Genomic DNA, 21,345 nt, shown 5'->3' with positions numbered 1-21,345 from the left:
CCCAGGTCTCTAATCTGCTAGATCCCAGTTCCAAACTGGGTGGTCCTGGTCTGGAACCTCCCCCTTTCTCATCAGACTACTCCTCCCATGTCTCCTGTGGCCCTTCCAAGGGTCCCTCTTGTGGACTTTTGACTCTCCCTTTCAGGCGCTGAACCCCAAGTAGCTCCACTTTGCAGCCCTCTAGAATGCATTCCCCAGGCCCCTCGTAAGTGCCAGGCGGTGGGGCTTTCAGCCAAGTCTGGGCAGGATCAGGGCGCGTGCTGGGAAGGTGGATCGATGCTGGTGCGGCAGCAGCAACCGAGGGGAGGAAGGAGGGGCCCTGGGCTCTGCCCACCAGTCCCTGCCCTTTGTCCTAACCCCCCCAAGGTCAGCTCTCTGTTCTCCATTGTCCAGAGATTAGGCCCAGGGCTATGCTGCCCTCCGAGCCCCCTTTCCCGCCTGTGTCTCCTTCCTTTGAGAGGCCCTAAGAGCAGCCGTTTCAAGGGCCGGGGGAGTGGAGGGCAGGGGAGACAAAAGGGTCGGGACTCTGGCCACCTGGGTGCAGTGTGTACCATGAGGCTTGAGAAACTGGGGGCCTGCGCAGTCTTGGGAGGGTCTGGAGAAGGACAGCTTTGCAGCCTAAAACTTAAGAAAGGTTGCTTGCGGAGAGAAAGCCTGAAACTGGAGCTGGAGCTAGTTCATTTTCTGAAAGGCCGAGCGCTCGCCTGTAAAATCAGGAGCATGGCCCAGTGGTAAAAGTTAAATAAGGCCGGGCAGCTGAGGTAGTTCACACAGAACTGGGCAGAATAGGAAGTGCCTAATAAAGGAGTCTGATGGTGGTGAGGCTTTGAGAGTAAAACTGAATTGGGAGGAGGAGCGGCTTTGTCGCCAGCCATCCCATCGTCAAAATACAGGGCCATGTGGATATTGGGGACTAGGGTTGTCCTTTGTGAGGTCAGAGGGCTCAGGGCCTCCATCCTCAAGAGCTGAAGCCACCCTCTCTCAGTCAAGCAGGGATTAGAATCAGGAGAGTTCACGAACAGAGGTCCAAGGGCAGAACCTCACCCGTCCTCACCCTCGATACTGAGAAAGCAGGAACAAAGACAGAGATGGAAAGACTGAGCTAGCGAGCTGCTTGTCTCTCCTACAATGGTGGCTAAAGGAGAAAAAGTTGGGCTAAGGAGAACCAGTGTAGAAGGATTTGATGCCTCAAGCTGGTATCATGATCGTTTTTTTGTTTTGTTTTTGTTTGTTTGTTTAGCTTTTTGGGTCACACCCAGCAATGCTCAGGGGTTACTCCTGGCTCTGCACTCAGGAATTACTCTTGTCGGTTCTTGGGGGACCATATGGGATGCCAGGGACTGAACTCGGGTTGACCACGTGCAAGGCAAAGGCACTACCCACTGTGCGATTGCCCCAGCCCCGGTATTATGATCTTGACCAGGGTTTCTCAAACTTGGTGTACCGCCTGCTTCTTGGGAGAAAAAAGATTGCTCAGTGTCCCCTTGAAAATCTATCTTCTTCTTTTTCTTTTTGCTTAAGGGCGCCACACTCGGCAATGCTCAGGGTTTACACTTGGATCTGTACCCAGGGATCCAAATGGGATGCACGGATCAAACTTGGGTCAGCCTCATGCAAGGCAAGCACCTTATCTGATGTACTATCTGGACCCAAGAAATCCACTTTCTTTAAGTGAACAAACAGAAAGCACCCCAACCCCAACTTGCACATGAGGTTACTACTACCCACATGGACATCCACTGCTCACTGGGTGTATATCACCCACTTTGGGAAAGACTTAAGATCTAGGCCATAGTGAAGGTTCTTCAGGAGGGTTAGGAAATCTGATGTCTCTCTCAGAAGTCAGTATGTGGTATGTGGCACATTAGTGGTTCTCAGTCAGAGGGAGGATTTTGTTGTTGTTGTTGTTGTTTGAGTTTGGGGGCCCACAGCCAGTGGTGTATGTGTGCTGGGGATCAAACTTAGAACTCCCACATATGAAGTATTTCTCCAGACCTTTGCACCATTTCCCCAGTCTAACCAGAGGCAATTTTGCCCCCATAGTTGCTGTCTGATACTAATAAAGGCACTTTGATGGACAAATTTAGAGTATTAATAGTGTCCAGTGCTGAGATTCTACATCTGTTTAACATCCTGCAATGAACAATCTATGACCCTGGAACAGTTTCCTCAGACCCAAATGCAAATGATGCCAAAGTTAAGGACTCCTTCCTAGACTGAGGGTGGGTGGCAGCATCTGATCTCCCTGGCAACATATGAGTTAGGCAGTTTGACGAAAAGTTTTCTCGACCTAGGATTGTTTTTGTTTTAGGGTCACATCTGGCGATGGTCAGGAGTTACTTCTGGTTCTGCACTCAGGATCATTCCTGGCAGTGCTCGGGGGACAAAATGGATGTTGAGGATCAAACCTGGGTCAGCCGTAAGTCAAATGTCCTAGCCACTGTGCTCTCTCTCTGGTCCCTAGGATGTTTTTGTTTTTGTGTTTTGCTGTTGGGGCTACACCCAGTGGCTCTCACCCTGGCTCTGCACTCAGGGATCAATCATTCCTGGTTGACTCAGGGAACCTCATGGATTGCTGGTGATAGAACCCAGGTCAGCCACATGCAAGGCAAGTGCCCTACCCAGTGTACTATGGCTCTGGCAACTTGACCCAGTATATTTCTGCAGAGCTTTTAGGCCTACTGAGTCTCTGTGAGGGAGTGAAGGGATCCCAGTCAGATCCTGGCAGCAGCAACGAAGAGGCTTTAACGTATGTGTGTCTTGGAGGAGAGTATGACAGTGCCTGGAGACTTCACATAGTCCCTCAAAGATTAGACATCAAGGAAAGGATCAAGTGGACACCTACAAAGTTGGGCTGAAGCCCCCCCAAGATGCCCAGAATCAATGAAATGACAGGCACTAGGGCTGTTGCCTCCCCTCTGCTCTCCTGCTCAGGACAGTCCCCGCCCCCCAGGCGGAAATGGGCCTGAAAAAGCCGTTAGTCTCACCACAAGGCCCGGCGGGGCCTAAGGAGCAGTACGTGTCCCCTTTTTGACCCTTTCCAAGAAGGGTGCACTCAGGAACCTTCACAACCTCTCCAGTTGGTGGGCTGGCGCCAAGAGGGATCTGCTGGAAAGGTGGAGGAAACCAATGGGAGATCTGACACAGAGATCTGAATCCTGACCAAGGCCCTGCTGGCCTCCACACCCAAGGAGTAGGAAGTAGGAGGGGCCTCCTCACCAGACACCAGGGAAAACCACACAGCAGATTCTCACTTTCAGTCTACCCCCCCAGGCACTGCAAGCTCAGAGGCCCTCAAGCTTAACTGGGCTATCCTGGGGAGACTATTTCCTGGGGCTGGACTGAGGGTTTCTGCAAGGGCTGGTAGTACCAGCTGCAGCAATGCTGCCCTCCATATAGATCCCTGGGAGTGGGACAAACAGGAACTGGAATGAGAGGGTCAGAGTCAGACTCTCCGGGTTCCTGAGAGAGGACCCTCATCTATGCTAGGAATGGGGAGCTGTCCCAGTTTCACTCTTTTTTAGGTTTGCATTACATACCCAGTAATCTTCAGGGTTCATTCTTAGGATGCTTGGCGGGAACAGAATGTGTGGTACCTGGCATTGAACCTGAACCCAGGTCTCCTGCAAGCAAAGCCTGGTGCCCTGTTTGCACCATCTGCATTCCCCTGCTGCATCCTTTCTTTGGAAGAGATGAGAATAGGGAGGGGCAGCCTGTTGTTCTCACTATCCTGCCTCCAGAGGTGGAAGAAGGGACTGGAATTTGGGGATAATGGGAACTATGGTGAGAGGGCTTGGAGCATGGTCTAAGGTTTTCTCTGGGCCAGGAGGACCCTTTCAAGCAGTTCTCGGTATGGCCCAAGGGCACCTGCTGTTATCTGGTGATACTTGACCAACCTGTGTGCTGGGGACCACCAGGGACACACAAGGTGCTTTTGGGGTGATACTGAAGGAATGGGGAGTGTGAGTGCCTCCAGGGCTACACGTGGTGTTCAGGCTGCCACATGGTACCAGGAGCAAGGTCTGTGTCTAACTCCTGTGCCCTCCTCCAGCCCAGAATGACATAGAGAGGGAACCTGTAGCTCAAGTTGAGATGGAACATACATACCCCACCCCCGAGCCCCCTTCAGTTCAAAATTAATGTCACAGTGTTTGGAGGAGGAGCCCTAAAGGAAAAGACGTCCCACAGAGGGATCCCAGGCAGAGAGGAAGCAGCCCATAGGGTGAGGCAGGAGAGGCTCTGCCTTCAGTCTCCGGCTTCAGAGCAGGCTGGGTGGGGTCTATGGCTGGCCATGACTGTGACTCAGGTTTCTGTGGGCAGCCAAGGGCAGGGAGGAGCCCAGACCGACAGACAGGCCAGCCAACTGCAGCTCTCACCTCAGCTGTCCTCTCTCCTGGGAACGCTAGAGGCTCTTCTCTGCCTGTGCTGGTCACCGGGGGCTTGCCCACCCCTGCTTTCCTCCCACACCTCCACCCCAATCTATCATGTTCCTCCCAGAATCCTCTGCGAAGGCACTAACACAGGTAGTTCAAAGGCTAGTTCAGGACTTCTTGAAGGAAGGCCCCCAAATGTTTATGCCACAAAGAGAAGGGTATAATGATTGGTCCTGCACCTAAAGGGACAGACTGGAGATTTGGGGGGCGCTGGCTTGCAACCCAAGCAGCAGTCTTCAGTCTGGCCTGCTCATGGCTGGACAGGCTAGTTGTCATGGTGAATTTGGGTGCTAGAATGCAGTTACCACAGGGTCAGGCTGCCTGGCCTAAGTGAGGAGCAGGGACTTGGGGACTCCCAGCCCAGCCTCCTCAGTGTTGACCATCTTGCATGGAACTAGCAGGATATAAAATTGTGAATCATGGCAATGGTCAGGGGCACTGAGACTTCTTTTTCTTCTTCTTCTTCTTCTTTTTTTTTTTTTTGGCCAGGGCTGTGGGCGCACCTGGCTATACTCAGGGCTTACTCCTGGCTCTGCATTCAGGAATCACTCCCGGCGGTACTCAGGGGACCATATGGGATGCAGGGGATTGGACCAGGGCTGGCTGCATGTAAGACAAGCACTTTACTCACCGTACTATTTCTCCCACCTGAGACATCTTTTAGTTGATGGTCAAGGCTGTGGTCAGCACACACCCCTGCCCCCTCCCTCTCCCTCCCGTTGGTGTTTCTGGGATTGTTGGATGGACTTTGCTTTTTATTTTTGTGGGTGGTGGGGCACTCTTGGCTGTAGTCAGGTCTTACTTGTGGCTCTGTGCTTGGCAGTATACTCTGGGAACCATGTGGAGTGCCAGGGATCAAACCCTGGTTGGTTGCTAGCGCCCTACTCACTGTACTGTCTCTCTGGGCCAGGATCTGTTCTTTAGAGCAGGGCTGAAAGAAAGGGGGAACATATTTACTTTGTGCCCAAGTGCCCTGCACATGTGTCTCGCTATTCTTCACAACAACTGAGAGAAGTCCAGCAACTTGCCTAAAATGGCAAAGCTGGAATTAAACTCATGACTGGCTGCCACCAACGCTGGGGAATCTTTCTTTTTCTGGGAACCACACAGTGTAGTTCCAGAGGCAGAGGGGAGGAGAAAGTGACCTTAATTTGATCTAACATACTGACTATTCCCTCATGAGGCCACAGTGGCAGGAGGCATGTGCTGACTTGCTGGTTATGTATATATGGGATTTGGGAATAAATGGCAGTTTGCAGTTTGAAGGGTCAGAAAGGCTTGACACATAGTAGATGGTCATTAAATGAACACAACTATATGTGCATACGTGTGTGTGTGTGTGTGTGTGTGTATAGTTTTGTGTTGGGGCCACACCCAGAGGTGCGGTACTCAGGGTCTGCTCCTGGGCTGCCTGGGGGAGACCCTATGGGATGGGATAAGAGGGATCGAACCTGGGGTCTGTCGCAAGCAAGGCAAGCTCCCTCCCCACTGCAGTACGTCTTTGGCCCCAGGTAGTTATGACATTTTTTGTCTGTTTTGGGCCCAACACCTTGCAGTGCTCAGGGATAGCTCCTGGTGGGGCTCCGGGTGTGGAACCCGAGTTGGCGGCTTGCGAGACAAACATCCTAGCTGCCGTACTATCTCGCTCAGGCCTGATCGTTAAATATTTTTGTGGAGTGATAGCACAGCGGTAGGGCGTTTGCCTTGTGCACAGCTGGCTGGCTGAACTGGGTTCGATTCCACCACCCCTCTCGGAGAGCCCGGCAAGCTACTGAGAGTATCTCGCCCGAACAGCAAAGCCTGGCAAGCTACCCGAGACATATTCAATATACCAAACACAATAACAACAAATCTCACGATGGAGACGTGACTGGGACCGCTGGAGCAAATCAACGAAAAACGGGAGGACAGTGCTAAGAACAGTGCTAAGTAAAAAAAACCAATCTGAGGGGCTGGAGCAATAGCACAGCGAGTAAGGCGTTTGCGTTGCATGCGGCCAACTCGGGTTCGATTCCCAGCATCCCATATGGTCCCCCGAGCACCACTAGGAGTAATTCCTGAGTGCATGAGCCAGGAGTAACCCCTGTGCATTGCCGGGTGTGACCCCCCCCCCACCCAAAAAAAAAAAAAACCCCACAATCTGTGAGAATCCTTGCGAATTTTCTAGGTCATCCTGGGAGCTGCTGGTTCTGAATTGCAGCAACAGCGGAAGAAGCTAGTTCGAAGGAGGGACTTTCCATGACCAAACCCAACGAGAGAAATTTGCAGAGAACCTCTGACTGGGGAGTCGGAGGCGGGGTGGCGGGGTGGCGGAGAGGCGGGTGGGGCGGGGGATGTGGGGAGACCGCGGAGCACACAGCACCACCGGCAAGCCGCGGACGCCACCCCGCGGCCAGAGCGCGAGTCCAATCCCAACGCGCTGCGCGGAGCACTCCGGGAGTTGTAGTCCGGGTACGCCAAGGGGCGGCGCTGTCAGCGGGGCTATTGGGTGTTGTAGTCCGACGTTTATGGGGCGGGAATCGCCCGTCGTCGGGACTACGAATCCCGTGGGGCTCCGCGGCAGGTCGCGCAGGCGCGGTGAGTCCGTGCCGGTTGATCCCTCCAGCCGAGGGGCCGCCACTGGGACTGGAGGTGTCGGAAGGTGTCGCCGAGTGGGCCTGCGGCGAGGCGGGGTGGGGCGACGGTCATCATGTCGAGGCAGGCGAACCGCGGCACCGAGAGCAAGAAAATGGTAACTCGAGCGGGTGGCCTCGGCGGAAGGGAGACGCACTGGGGAAGGGGCCCGGCGCGCGGCGCGGTCGGGACGGGGACCCTTTCGGGGACGGGCTGGGTCCGCAGGGTGGGAAGCGGCTGCTCGTCGGGAGCCGAGAGACCCACTCCGCAGCCCGAGGCTGACGTTTGGGGGAGGGGGCGCTGGAGTCGGCGCCCAGACCCTCCTCGGAGGCCTGAGTGCAGCTGTCCTCCCCCAACAACCACGACGGCAGTAACAGTACTGCGCTCGCCCCCGGCCGAGCACTTTCCCGTTCGGCATCTAATTCCGCCCGCCGCTCGCGCAGGTGGATGAGGCTCTCGCCATTTTTCAGCCCAGAGAAGTTACAGGAATTAGCCCGGCTTACAGCGAGGGAAGACTTGGCATTTTAACCCAGGCCTCCCTCTCCGGAGCTGGTGCTGCCCGTGGCTCCTGGGCCGGGTTCCCTCTCCCCGCTACCCTGCCGCGCTGCGCAGATCCTGCACTTGCAGAAAGGAATTTGGGGCTGGAGGAACAGGGGGACCCCAGTGGGCAGGAAGCGGGGCTCTTGGCCTGCTTTGGGGAATAGAGGAACCTCAAGAGGGCCCCGTGAAGTTTTGCTGCAGGTAATGCAGGAACTGGAAAGGGAGGTGGGCGCCGTTTTTCTTTCCTCCAAAGGAAGGGGACTTGTTGGCGTTTTTTTTCTTTTTGCACACTCTCTGCCTTCTTCCAGAATTACCCCTGCTGTCTTTGAATTGACACTTCAAACTGAGTATCCAAGGAGAGAGCCCAGGACCCATGGGAATAGTGACATTTGGCCTCAGAGGGAAGGATTAAAATTTCCTTACATCTTTGCCTCCTAAACTAGAAACAGCCACCAGAATTACTATTTCGTGTGTGTGTGTGTGTGTGTGTATGTGTGTATTTGAGGGAAAAGATAGTACAGCCGGTAGGGCACTTTCCTTGCGTTCCGTCATTCAGTTTTTCCCTGGCATCCCATATAGTCTCCAGAGCACCACCAGGAGTAATTCCTGAGTGGAGAGCCAGGACCAAAAAAAAAAAAAACAACAACCCAAAAATGGACTGCAGGAGTCCCTGGAACATTTGAGTAGGACATTTTTTTTCTCAGACCCATTTTAAGAAGCTGATGGTAGCTATGACTCATCTCCCCAGAAACAGGAAATAGATTAACATATACACAGATATTTACTTATAATATTTGCGGGCGGGGGATGATAGGGGAGGGACTTGTGTTCTCCTTGTCAATATTCTATGGTACAGCTTTTAAGAATTTCTGTTTTGAGGGCTGGAGCAATAGCACAGCGGGTAGAGTGTTTGCCTTGGCCGACCCGGGTTCGATTCCCAGCATCCCATATGGTCCCTTGAGCACCACCAGGGGTAATTTCTGAGTGCATAACCAGGAAGAACCCCTGTGCATTGCCAGGTGTGACCCAAAAAGCAAAAAATAAATAAGTAAATATATTGTTTTAAAAAAAAGAATTCCTGTTTTGGGGGCTGGAGCAGTATTATAGCTGGTAGAGTGTCTGCCTTGCACATGGCAGAACTAGGTTCTGGGTTCGATCCCCAACATTCCCTATAGTCCCTCTAGTACTGCCAGGAGTAATTTTTTTTTTCTTTTTGGGTCACACCCGGCGATGCTCAGGGGTTGCTCCTGGCTTTGCACTCAGGAATCACTCCTGGCGGTGCTCGGGGGACCATATGGGATGCTGGGAATCGAACCCTGGCCGGCCGCGTGCAAAGCAAACTCCCTACCCACTGTGCTATTGCTTCAGCTCCGCCAGGAGTAATTCTTGAGTGTGGTAGAGTCAGGAGTAAACTCTGAGCAATTCAGAGTTGTTTGTGGCCCAAAACCAAAAAAAAAGAAAAAGAATTTCTTTATTTTGGGGGGAGCCAGAACAATGGTACAGTGGATAGGGCCCTCGCCTTACACATAGCCAACTGACGTCTTCTCCTGGCTGTCCAATATTGTCCTGAGCCCCACCAGGAGTGATCCCTGGGTTCAGAGCCAGGAGTAAGGGCTGAGCATCACAGGGTGTGGCCCCAAACCCAAACATACAAAGAATTCCTGTTTGGGGGATTGTTGTGATATTGCAGGGGTTAAGACTCTTCCCTTGCATCCTACAGACCCTGTTTCAAACCACATTTGATCCTTTGAGCACTGTATGGGGACACTCCTAGGCACCATCAAGTGTGGCCCCCAAATCAAAACAACACAACACAAAATTCCTGGTTTGGAAGTTAGAGAAATTGCTCAGTGGGCTGGAGTGTGTGCTTCACATGATAGAGGCCTGGGCTCCATCCCCCGCATTGAATGGTCTCCCAAGCTCTATTCTGGGACTAGCTGCTGAGCACCACTGGGTGTGTACTCTTAAAAATACTCGTATTTTGGACAGCATAATATGAAATTAAAAGAATTAAAAGAAAAAGAGACTTTTTATAGGAAACAGTGTCATGTAAAGGGAAAAGCATGGACTTTGGTTGGAATTCTGTCCACTCAACTGACTCAGTTTTCTTCTCTGTAAATGGGAACAGTGCTTCTACCTGCAAATGAGAATACTCTAAAAATGGGGCATGGCAAATCTTTTGCTTCCTCCTTCTTTCCCTAAGTTCGGGAGAGGGTTTCCTGCTGAGTTTTCATATTTTCTGTACTTTTTATTTTCTTTTTGAGTTTTCTACCTTTGTGGGTTTTTTTTTTGTTTTTTTGTTTTTTTTTACTTTTTTTTATTTCTTTGTCTTTGGACCACACAGGGCAGTACTCAGGGCTTACATCTGGCTCTGCACTCTGGGGTCACTCTGATGAAGCTCTGGGGAATCTCTGAAGTGTCAGCAAGGCAGGCGTTCTAACCCCTATACTATCTCTCTGGCCCCAAGTTTGGACATTTTTTAAAAGTTTAAAATCACGAATCACGATCACGACCATCCTGTTATTCGTCGATTGCCTCAAGCAGGCCCTAGTAACGTCTCCTTCATCCTAGCCCTGAGATTATATTCAAGGCTCTTTAGGAGAATGAGACCCATCATTGTTACTGGTATTTGGCATATTGGGTACGCCACGGGGAGTTTGCCAGACTCTGCTGTGTGGGCAGGTTACATTCGGTAGCCTGCCAGTTTGTCCAAGGTAGGAATGAGATAATAAGATGTCGCGCAGCCGCAAATGCGGCCACGTGGTTCTGGGAGCTGGTTTTTATAGTCTCTGAGTCTTGGCCGTTGATGGGATTACACGGTGCCAGGGGGCCAGTTGGTGGGTGTGACTCCCGCCTACTGGAATTTGGAGGATCTGGGTGGAGGATGCTCAGCTCCGATCCGAGTAGACTTGGAGATCTCGGCCCTGGGTCCCGCTTGCCTTTGTTCCTCTGCCCGTACCGTCAGGTGTGCGGAGAGTGGTCTCAGCATGGTGGTGGCTGGTCCTGGAGGTCTTTGGCTGCCGGAGCCCTGGTCGGGACGGGGAGGAAAGCTCAACCCGCTCCCCTCCAAGGGCCCCAGTGAGGACAGCCAGGCGCGGGGGCAGGAGAAAGTTTAAAATAAATAAATAAAAAATTTGAGATCAAGGGGCTGGTGCAATAGCACAGCAGTTTGGGCGTTCGCCTTGCATGTGGCCAAACTGGGTTTCTTCCCCAGCATTCCATATGGTCCTTACGGAACCATGTGATGCAGGGGATTGAGCCCAGGCTTCTAGCATGCAAAGCCCTGTGAACTATCACCGTGGCCCTAAATATTTCATTATAAATGGCATCAAATATTTCATTATAAATGGCATCATTCCTTTTTATTTTTCAGTCTTCCTTGTGAATATGAAAACCCCAACACAGCAAGGGTTTATTGAGCTCCACCAGGAGCAATCAATACCTGAGTGCAGGGTCGGGAGTAATCCCTGAGCATCCCCGGGTGTGACCCAAAAGCAAAAAAAAAAAAAAAAAAAAAGAAAAAATTTGAGATCAGTATTGGAATCTTGTTTTTAAGCCACACCCAGTAGTGCTCAGGGGTTACTCTTGGTGCTGCACTCAGGAATTACTCCAGGCTGTGCTTCAGGGACCTTATGGGTTGCTGGGGATTGAACCCAGGTCGACCACATGTGAAGCAAATACCCTACCTATTGTAGTGTTGCTCTAGCCTCAGTATCTTGAATATCACTTTGTCAGGAACCTGCAGGTTCCTGACCTAAACAGCAGCACCCACTCAGCTGTGGTGAGGCGAGGGAGTCAGGGTGGCACTGGTGCTACCTGCTGCTCTCTGCCCAAGTGTTGTCCTTCCCACAGAATCTCCTAGTTACTCACACAGTTGCTCAGACGTGCCCTCCTTTGAGGTGCCTAATTACCTGGCTAGTCTCTTACCTTTTTATTTGACGCTTATTTTTCCTTTCTCTCTCTCTCTTTTTTTTTTGTTATTGGGCCACAATCTGCAATACTCAGGGCTTACTCCTGACTCTGTGCTCAGCGATCACTCCTGGTGGGCTTAGGGGACTTTAGGGGCTGCTGGAGATTGAACCCAGGACAACCGGGTGCAAGGCAAGTGCTCTACCAGCTGTACTGTTGCTCCGGCCCCTACTTTTCTCCATAGTACTTTTTCACTTAAATATTTCATTATATTTTATTTATTTGGCCACACCCAAGAAGTGTCCAGGGCTACTTCTAATGAATTACTCAGGGGTCATCTTTGCTGGTCCTTACGGAACCATGTGATGCAGGGGATTGAGCCCAGGCTTCTAGCATGCAAAGCCCTGTGAACTATCACCGTGGCCCTAAATATTTCATTATAAATGGCATCAAATATTTCATTATAAATGGCATCATTCCTTTTTATTTTTCAGTCTTCCTTGTGAATATGAAAACCCCAACACAGCAAGGGTTTATTTTGTTCACTTAACCATTCCTAGCATCTAGGCAATTTATTATTTATTTTGGGGGGATTTTGGGTTACACCCAGGGTGCTCAGATTTTACTCCTGACTCTGCCTCAGGGAATCATTCCTGGCGGGTTCAGGGAAAAATAATGGGGTCCCGGGGATCAAACCCAGATTGGCCGCATGCAAGGCAAATGCCCTACCTGCTACACAATCTGGCCCTTATCAGTTTTTGGGGGGAATTAGTCACATCCAGTGATGCTCAGGGTCTTCTCCTGACGGTGCTTGTGGGTGGGGGCAAGGCTGGCGGAGCATGTGGTGCTGGGATGGAGTCTGGGGCACGTGCATGCGAAATAAGTTCTCCAGACCTTGAGCCATCTCTTGCCCAGTTTCATCATCTTTTCTTGTGGGTAAGCTTCCCTTGCTGTGCTCAGGCGGCTAGGGGCCACTCCTGGTAATATTTAACCAACCAGGCAGGGGGGGGGGTGCTCTAAAGACCCTGTAAAGCCAGGGTCAGCCTGGGGTGCTCAGGGGCCTCCAGGGCCACACCTGGAAAAGATCCGAGGTCCTCCATTGATGCTGAGGGCACCTTGTGGTGCTGGGGTTTGAACCAGGCCAGCCTTATGCAAGTCATGCTCCTTACCTCCTGCACTATCTCTCTGGTCCCAGGTTTCACCATCTTTAAGAAAATAAATTAAGGGCCAGGTGCTTGCCCTGCATGTGGTCGACCCAGGTTTCATCCCCCAGCATCACTAATGGTCCCCTGAGCTAAGAGCCGGGAGCCCTAAAAACTAAAAACCTGATCACCGTTGGGTGTGGCTCCAAAACAAACTAACAAAAAAAAAAGAAATTCTGAAAGATAGTGGTGGGGAGTGGGGTGGGCAGGAATGTGGTTCAAATAAATGAGCACATGCCTTACAAGTGAGAGACCTTAGAGTTGATCCCTGGCACTGTCTAGCTGACTCGAAATGCTGGGACTGCCCCCTTCTCCCCACAAAAAGGCACTGATAGATGTATGCCATTGATTGTTGAGGTTAAATTGAGGTAATACAGTGTGAAGCTAGCAGTGGAAGTATATCTTTATAGTCTTTTTTTTTTTTTTTTGCTTTTGCTCTGGTTTTGGGCCACACCCTGTGATGCTCAGGAATTACTTCTGGCAGTGCTCAGGAATTACTTCTGGTGATGCCCCGGGGACCGTATGGGGTGCTGGGGATCGAACCTAGGCTCATGAGCGTATTACTAGCTGTATTGTCTGGCCTCCAGTGTTTGACTCTTGGATCCCATGACAAACAGGCTGTACAACTGTGTTCTGTCCCCGTAATCTAACCAACCCTAGAAGCTGTGTTCTACAGGGCTCAGGGGGGAGTTTCTGCTTTAGTCGCAGCACTAGGTCTCCGTGAATGAGCCCAGCAGGCAGTCGAAGGCTCAGCGCTGTTAGCAGCCTTCCACCCGCAGCTGCTGGGGGCAGTTACACTAGAGAACATGCGTTAACAGAAGCTGTGTGGAGCATTAGCTGCAAAGGTCGGCCCCCTTCAGACTGGTTCATGTTTTGCCTGTGGCACTGATTGATGGATTGTCTGGCAGTGCTCGGGCTTACTCCTGGCTCTTCACCGAGGGGTCATTCCTGCAGGGATCAGGCACCAAGAGCAAGGCCAGTCCCTTACCTATTACTCTGTCTCTCTGGCCCCGGGGCCCTCTCTAATTGAAAAGCCAGGAAGTTGTGAGGTGCGGTGTACCTTGTCTGGACTGGACATGGTGCTGTGACAAAGTGGACAGCTCGTCTGAACTTCTCTGTGAGGCTGTGCCTGACAAGGACTCGAGCAGCACATTGGCTCTGCTGGTGTGCGCCACTCCTATGGTTTCTTGGTCTGTGAGAAAGCCTTGAGTAATGTTGCGATTGGCTCGACAGATTTTACTGGTAGTTGTGTTTTGTGTGAGGGCACTGAGATTTAGTGAAGTGAAGTGACTTAACCTAAATCTCACAGCTAGTACCTGGCACATCGAGATGGAGAATTAGAGGTCGAGTGCTTGCCTTGCATGTGAGGCCCAAGTTCCCCTTTATAAAATTCTCCCTCCTGGATTGAGGAAATAGTCCATGGTACTGAAATGAGGGCCTGGCACACACAGGCCTCCTGGTGGCTCCTAGTACTGCTGGGATGTCCCCTTTTAAAGTGAACAAAAGTGATGTTTTTGTTTGGTTATTTGGCTCTCCTCTCCACACACACACACACACACACACACACACACACACACACACACACACAAAGGCATTAAGGTTGATGTCTATACCTATATGTATGTCTTAATGTCTAGGGACCTCCCACAAGGTGCTCAGGGGCCCCTTCCTGCGATTCTCAGCCAAGAAGGCCAGAGTTCAATGCCAGCGCCAGAGTCCACATACTGCTCGAGGCCTTCAGTGACCAAGATCACCGGGTGCCAATCTAATGGCACTCTGGAGCTACCAGGACTGTGCCCAGCAATGGTTGGAGGACCGTGGGATGCCAGGGATTGAACCAAGTTCAGCCACAGGAAAAGCATGTGCCCTAACCCCCTATGCCATCTCTTTACCTTTTATATTTCTTTTTCTTTTTTTTTTTATTTTTGGGTCACACCCAGCGATGCTCAGGGATCACTCCTGGCTCTGCACTCAGGAATTTCTCCTGGCAGTGCTTGGGGGACCATATGGGATGCTGGGAATCGAACCCGGGTCGGCCGCATGCAAGGCAAATGCCCTTCCCCACTGTACTACCACTCCGGCTCCTATTTATTTTTCTTTATACGTGTTTTATTGTGTATGCTTTATTTTTCTTTATATAACTTATTATCATATGTTTATCACCTGTCTCCTATTAGGTAGTCCTTGTACATAGTAAACTTTGAATGATTTTTTTTCTATAACCCAACCCCACTGGGTTGTAGATATTATATATATAAAATACATTATATATATATATGTTTTCTGAGCCATACCTGGCATGATTAGGATACTTTTGGCTGAGTGCTCAGGGATCATTCCAGGTGGGGCTTGGCTGACCATATGTGGTGCTGAGGAATGAACGTGGATCGGCCACTTGCAATGCAAGAGCCCTACCCACTGTACTGTACTTCCAGACCCAGGACCCAGATTTTTCTTACCTGTGTGCACTGCATGTGTAACAGTATCATGGCATACGGGTCAACTTAGCATCATGGGGGTGGCAGGGGGCAGGTTCTTTGAGTCTATCCTAGGGCTCATGAATAATGGAAGGAAAGAGCTCCTGATTTAATGCAGTGGTGCCAAGTCTACGGACTGGTAACTGCTGGATTGTCTCCATCCATTCATGCCCAAGCCATTCTGGTGCCAGTCCTTAATTTTACTAAGAAAGCCTTCTCCCCTTAATAGCTTCCCCTAATTGCTGTATTTGGTAAATGGTTTCTTGGAGACACCTGATCTGACTGTTTTAGTTGAGTTCAAAAAGCTTCCTGATTCCAAAACTGATTCTTTATGACTCCCCAGTGCAGCTGAGATGTTTATTTGCTTGCTTTTACGAGGACTTATTAATATTGCAGTTGTGGGTAACAGTGGATCAAATGACCATTGACACAGAAACTCTATTTCAGTTCCCCAAAATCACTTTTGTCGATAACAAGCTTTGTCCTTGGGCAGATTACTTAATCATTGGCCTAGTTGCCTTATGGTTAAAGGGGGGTTTATTCCCTGCCTTTCTGCTTCACAGAGTTGTGGGGGTAGAAAATGAAGTGAAGGGATCCAGCTGCAAGATAGTACATCAGGTTGAGTGCTTGCCTTGTGCCAGGCTGACCTGGGTTCGATCCCTGGCATCTAATACAGTTCCCCAAACCCTGCCAAGAGTGATCCCTGAGCGCACAGCGGATACGACCCAAAACCAAACAAAAACACACGTTTGTTTTTTTCTCCCCCACACAATTTTTTTCAGGGCTGTCCAGAAATCTGAAGACAGATCCTTTGCTCCACGTCTGCTGGGCTTGGCTTCCCCATGAGCAGGGATGGCAGTCTTTTGACTTTTGGCTTTTGTTTTTTTTGGGGGGGGGGGTTGAGGCAGTATTCAGGGCTTACTCCTGGTGGGGCTTGAGAATCTGAGGGATGCCTAGGATTGAACCTGGGTCATCTGCATTCAAGGCTAGTGCCCTGCCTGCTGTACTCTCTCTCCACCTTTCTTTCCTTGTGAGCCTTTCTTTCCTTGTGAGTCTGTGAGTCCCAGTGTGCTGTTGACATCATTTATTTATTTATTTTTGCTTTTTGGGTCACACCTGGCGATGCACAGGGGTTATTCCTGGTTCTGCACTCAGGAGTTACTCCTGGCGGTGCTCAGGGGACCATGTGGGATGCTGGGAATCGAACCTGGGTCGGCCGCGTGCAAGGCAAACGCCCTACCTGCTGTGCTATCTCTCCAGCCCCTGATATCTTTAATAATGCTTCCCCTGCACTGCTTTCATCTGGAGTCTTGGTATTTGACTTCCTGTTCTCTTTCATATCTGTTCGTGGTAGGAGGGTGTCAGGATTCTGAGCAAGAGTTTGTGTGATAGGGGCCAGAACGATAGTCAGTGTCTAGGACATTTGCCTTGCATGCAGCTGACCTGGTTTGGCATCCCATATGTCCCCTGAGCACCTCCAGGAGTAATTCCTGAGTGCAGAGCCAGGAGCAACCCCTAGACATCGCTGAGTGTGACCTAAAAAGCAAAAAAAAAAAAATTAGAGTGTTTCTGGGATTTAACTGGTTGCAACGGGAACCAGCCTGGTTACATAAAAGATGGTATGTTTTTCAGAATCTCCCTCTTCCCTGGAATCCTTTAGCTCTGATAAACAGGACCATGAGCTAACCAGGCTGATGACTGAGGAAAGGGTTTATCATCTGCACTGGGCTTAGCAGGGACTTCTTTCCCTGTAGAGGGTGAGGGGCTGTTCCTGTTGCTCTTCGTGGGGCGTCTTAGGAGTGAACTTGAATACTTGCTCAGGACACTCCACTACCCTAACGCCTGGGGGTGGGATGGGGCATGCTCTTGCCCGTTTGTGTCTTGCCCACTTTGGGTCTCTCTTCCACAATATCTGGTGACTGACTCCTGCTCCCAGATTCTGTGGTTGGTAGAAGCCCGTGGGGTGTGGGCAGTGAGTGCTCAGCACGTGGTGTGCCGGCAGTGGTAAGGGGCACGCTGGACTCTCGCGCCAGGCACAGGTTGTCTTCTGCAGACCCTGAGCGTTGCCTCGAGGCCATCCCTGTCCCAGGCCGCTTTCTCTTTCTCGCTGCTCAGCTCTGACTCCCTTTGGATTCTCTTGCAGAGCTCTGAGCTGTTCACCTTGACCTATGGGGCTCTGGTCACCCAGCTGTGCAAGGACTATGAGAATGATGAAGACGTGAATAAACAACTGGACAAAATGTGAGTGACATCTCTGGGAGAGCGATCAGGAGGGGCTTCCTCATACCTGGAATCTTCATAGTTCAGTGGTTTCCAGCACAGACTCCTCATGCTTATTCAACCCCCGTTTCTCTCAGACTGTTCGCCCCCATTTCACTGGGATGTTCTGGGATTATCCCCATTTTCCCTCTCCCTCCAGGAGCCTCACGTTCAGACACAGATGCTCAGGCCTCACTAGGCTGCTCTCTTTTCCTTCGCAGGGGCTATAACATTGGAGTTCGACTGATTGAAGATTTCTTGGCACGGTCGAATGTTGGGAGGTGCCATGACTTTCGGGAAACGGCAGATGTCATCGCCAAGGTCACTCGTTGTTCAGGGGCCCTGGGTTATGCTAAAGGATTGTCATCAAGGACTTCTGCTCATCACTCTCCCTCTCCCTTTCGGGAGGTCCTTAACTTTCCAGAGACTAGTTAGTGAGGCAGCTGCTTGGGCCAGAGAAGCCTTCCTGATAGGTTGGGGACAGGACAGATTATTGAAAAAGGACCAGTGGTTGCGGTCATGCCTGTGGATTAAAACTTTGATGAAAACAAAACCAGATGGTGCTTTTCCCAGTGATCATGTCACAGGGTAGCTTGGCAGCAACACAGGGTTTGGGACTGGGGAGAGCTCGTGCACCTGCTTTACATGCAGGAGTCCTGGGACCCAACACTGCATGGTCCCTTGACCACTGCCAGGTGTGACCCCCAGAACCCACCCACCACCCCATCCCCAGGTGAGAAAAGAAATAATATGAGGCTTTCGACTCAGATAATCCTGGTTTCAAATTCTGCCTCTAGTACTTAGTTTTTAGGTAACTTACTTTCAATTTTTAAAATGTCCAGTTACCTCATCTTTAAGATGAAGAAAATAACTTTCTTTAGAGGTTGTTGTTAGCAAATGAAGTAGTGGACATGAGTATTCAGATAAAAAGAATGCACTTAATATAGTGTTCTTAAAGTAACTTTGTTCTCAGCAGTATTGGAGTTACATATTATTGTATTAATAATAAATGACTAAGTGTCTATAGCTCTGTGGACTCAGTTGCCGGAAAAGGTTGGTTCTGTCTGTTGTAGAGTCTCCCGGCCGCTCCCAGAGCCGAGGGAGGCTGATGGTGTATGACGTCACAGTGACCCAACCGTAGTGACTTGAGGTTACTTTTAAGCAGAAGGGTTCCTGGGTGGGGCTGGAGCAGTAGTACAGAGGGCGGGGCGTTTGCTTTGCACGAGGCTGGTACGATCCCTCACATTCCATACGGTCCCCCGAGCACCGCCAGGAGTAATACCTGAGTGCAGAGCTAGGAGTAACCTCTATGCATTGCCGGGTGTGATCCAGAAAGCAAAAAACAAAAAAAGGGTTCAGGGTTTGGAGAGGGAGTTCAAAGGGCTGACCCCAGCACTGCATAGTTGCTTGGTCCCCAAGCGCCATACCAGGTGTAGCCCCTGAGCACCACTAGCTGCGATCAAGCCCCACTCCCCCCCAAAAAAGGAGGGGCTTAGGTAGCTCAGACAGCAGGCAGACGGGGCAGAGGTGGGGCCTGACCTTGGATGCTGTTCTGGACAGCCCCGTCAGCTATGCCGTGCAGCAGGGCCTGGCCGATTGCCATGCCGCCGCTTCTCCCTCTCTCTGGAACCTGGCCTACCGCAGGCTCCAGCGTTCTGTCTAGAAAATTGGCCTTAGTTTTGCTCCCATGCCGTTCACATCCCATCTCCCTTCCCTCTTGAACTTGTCCCTCCTGCCCTTCCCACAGTGCTCTTGTATGTCCCCTGACAGGTGGCTTTCAAGATGTACTTGGGCATCACTCCGAGTATCACCAATTGGAGTCCAGCCGGTGACGAATTCTCCCTCATTTTGGAAAATAACCCCTTGGTGGACTTTGTGGAGCTTCCTGATAATCACTCATCCCTTATTTATTCCAATCTCTTGTGTGGGGTGTTGCGGGGAGCCTTGGAGATGGTGAGTGCAGCACTTTCCTTTCTGGGACTCCTGAAATAGAGCTGGGGCTTGTTGAGTGTTTAAGTGAATGTATGAGAGTAACAAAAAAACCCTGCGCTCACCCCTGCACTTTGCTTCTTGAAACGGTGATGCTGCTGAATATAGGATATGCTTTGGGGTGTTTCTCTCTTCCAGGCTAGGGGGTGATGCTGGCGGCCCCCAAAGCCTAGGGACATGTGTTCCAGATTGAGAGTTTCATTTGTAAGGGTTCTTTGCTGAATTTCTACTTGGGATTTGGGGAAGGGAACATTGACCCTACAAACTTGTAACCGAACCTTAGGCTCCCTTTGGAGCGTGTATGGATGAATCCATTATAACCCATCACAGTGATACCCTGGAAGTGGTGACCAGGCAGCTGCTCCCTCATTGTCCCACTGTCTCCAGGTCCAGATGGCCGTGGAGGCCAAGTTTGTCCAGGACACCCTGAAAGGAGACGGTGTGACAGAAATCCGGATGAGGTTCATCAGACGGATTGAGGACAATCTCCCAGCTGGAGAGGAGTGACCATGCCCCGACGCCGGGTAGCCAGCAGGAGTGCTTGCTGGAGTCGGAGGGCCTCGATGCTGCCTGTGCTCCAGACTCAGTGACTCTTAACTCGGATGTTATATATTCTTCAACCCTTGTCTCCATTCTCCATGCTAATAAAGAGCAGACTGTGATAAAATTCCTTGACCCTGCCCCCCACCTCCCTCCACTGCAGATCGAGGAGGGAAATCTTCGCTCCCTTTCCCTTCAGAAGGGCTGGTTGTATCCGTCTCAGCTGGACTAGAAAGAGCTCCAACCATTTTACATTCCTGTTTGAATTTTCCAAAGCAAAGGCTGTTTTAACTCGTCCAGATGCAAACCTAGTGCATCTGGTACTGGAACTTCAGGAAGCGTTGGAGGGGCCGGGGCTGTGGTTCAGTTGGAGAGCACCTGCTTTGTGTATGTGAGGTCAAACAAGAAGAAATAGAGCCATTGGTGAGTGGTGGTAGGAATCCAGGCTTGCGGGCCAGGGGAAGAGGCTGCGGGGGCGGGGCGGAGTTGCTAGCTGCAGTATGACACATTCTAGTGCTCGCCAGCAAAGGGAAGCCAGCCGTGCGGGAAACACCGACTTCTGGGAAGCCGCCCAGGGCCCGTTCCTCCCTGCTGTTTGGAGGCTACATCTCCTCTTTTTACAGAGGGTCCATCCTTTTTCTTACAAATTATTCAATAAAGACATTCTTGAGTGAAATCCCAATCGTGTCCTACTTTTTTTTTTTTCTGCCTCCCATTGGTTTGGGGACAATACCCAGTGGTGCTCAGGGCTCATTCCTGGCTCTGTCCTTAGAGATCACTCCTGGTGGTGCTCAGGGGTCCGTATGGGATGCCGAGGATCAAACTGGGATTGGTGACATGCAAGGCAAACCTACTCTCTGTACTATCTATCTCTCTGACCTGTGTTTTCTTCTTCATTTTTTTTTTCCTTTTTTTGGGTCACATCCTGTGATGCATAGAGGTCACTCCTGGTGATGGTTGGAGGACCATATGGGATGCCGGGGATTGAACCTGGGTTGGCCGCATGCAAGGCAAACGCCCTACCCACTGTACTATAGCTCCAGCCTGCTGTGTTCTCTTCTTTATCTCAGCCCTGGGATTTCTGCAATAGTGGGTGAGATGAGTAACTTAGTTTCTAGGTACTGCTTGATTGTATGATCTAGCAATGATTTTTCCCCACATACCCGAGTCAGGGCAACCTAAGGCAAATGATGCCTTAGGGCATCATTTTGGGGTCTTCTGTCTGTAGCAAAATCTTTAAAGCAGGCCACTATTTCAGCATATGTAAAGTTGACTAACCCTGGCTCCACCATTAGGCAACACCAAGTAAGCCCTGGCTATGTGTGCTCAACCCCCCAACCCTCTTTTTTTGGTTTGTTTTTTGGCCATACATGGTGATGTGTT

The 21,345-nt window shown here is 50.8% G+C and overlaps 1 protein-coding gene across 1 annotated transcript; it reads left to right on the top strand.

The window, feature by feature from the left end:
• Positions 1–7,005: 7,005 nt before the first annotated feature.
• Positions 7,006–20,644, top strand: TRAPPC3 (trafficking protein particle complex subunit 3). Its single transcript, XM_056122766.1, has 5 exons — positions 7,006–7,164; positions 17,318–17,415; positions 17,655–17,754; positions 19,204–19,386; positions 19,810–20,644. The coding sequence occupies exons 1-5, from the start codon at positions 7,123–7,125 to the stop codon at positions 19,927–19,929; spliced, it is 543 nt and encodes a 180-aa protein (XP_055978741.1). The 5' UTR covers positions 7,006–7,122; the 3' UTR covers positions 19,930–20,644.
• The last annotated feature ends 701 nt before the right edge of the window (positions 20,645–21,345 follow it).

This window comes from Sorex fumeus, unplaced genomic scaffold, assembly GCF_029834395.1.
Source record: "Sorex fumeus unplaced genomic scaffold, SorFum_2.1 ptg000047l, whole genome shotgun sequence".
In the NCBI taxonomy this organism is placed as follows: Eukaryota; Metazoa; Chordata; class Mammalia; order Eulipotyphla; family Soricidae; genus Sorex; species Sorex fumeus.
The sequence above is the reverse complement of the archived record's forward strand: the minus strand, read 5'-3'. Positions and strand labels throughout refer to the sequence as shown.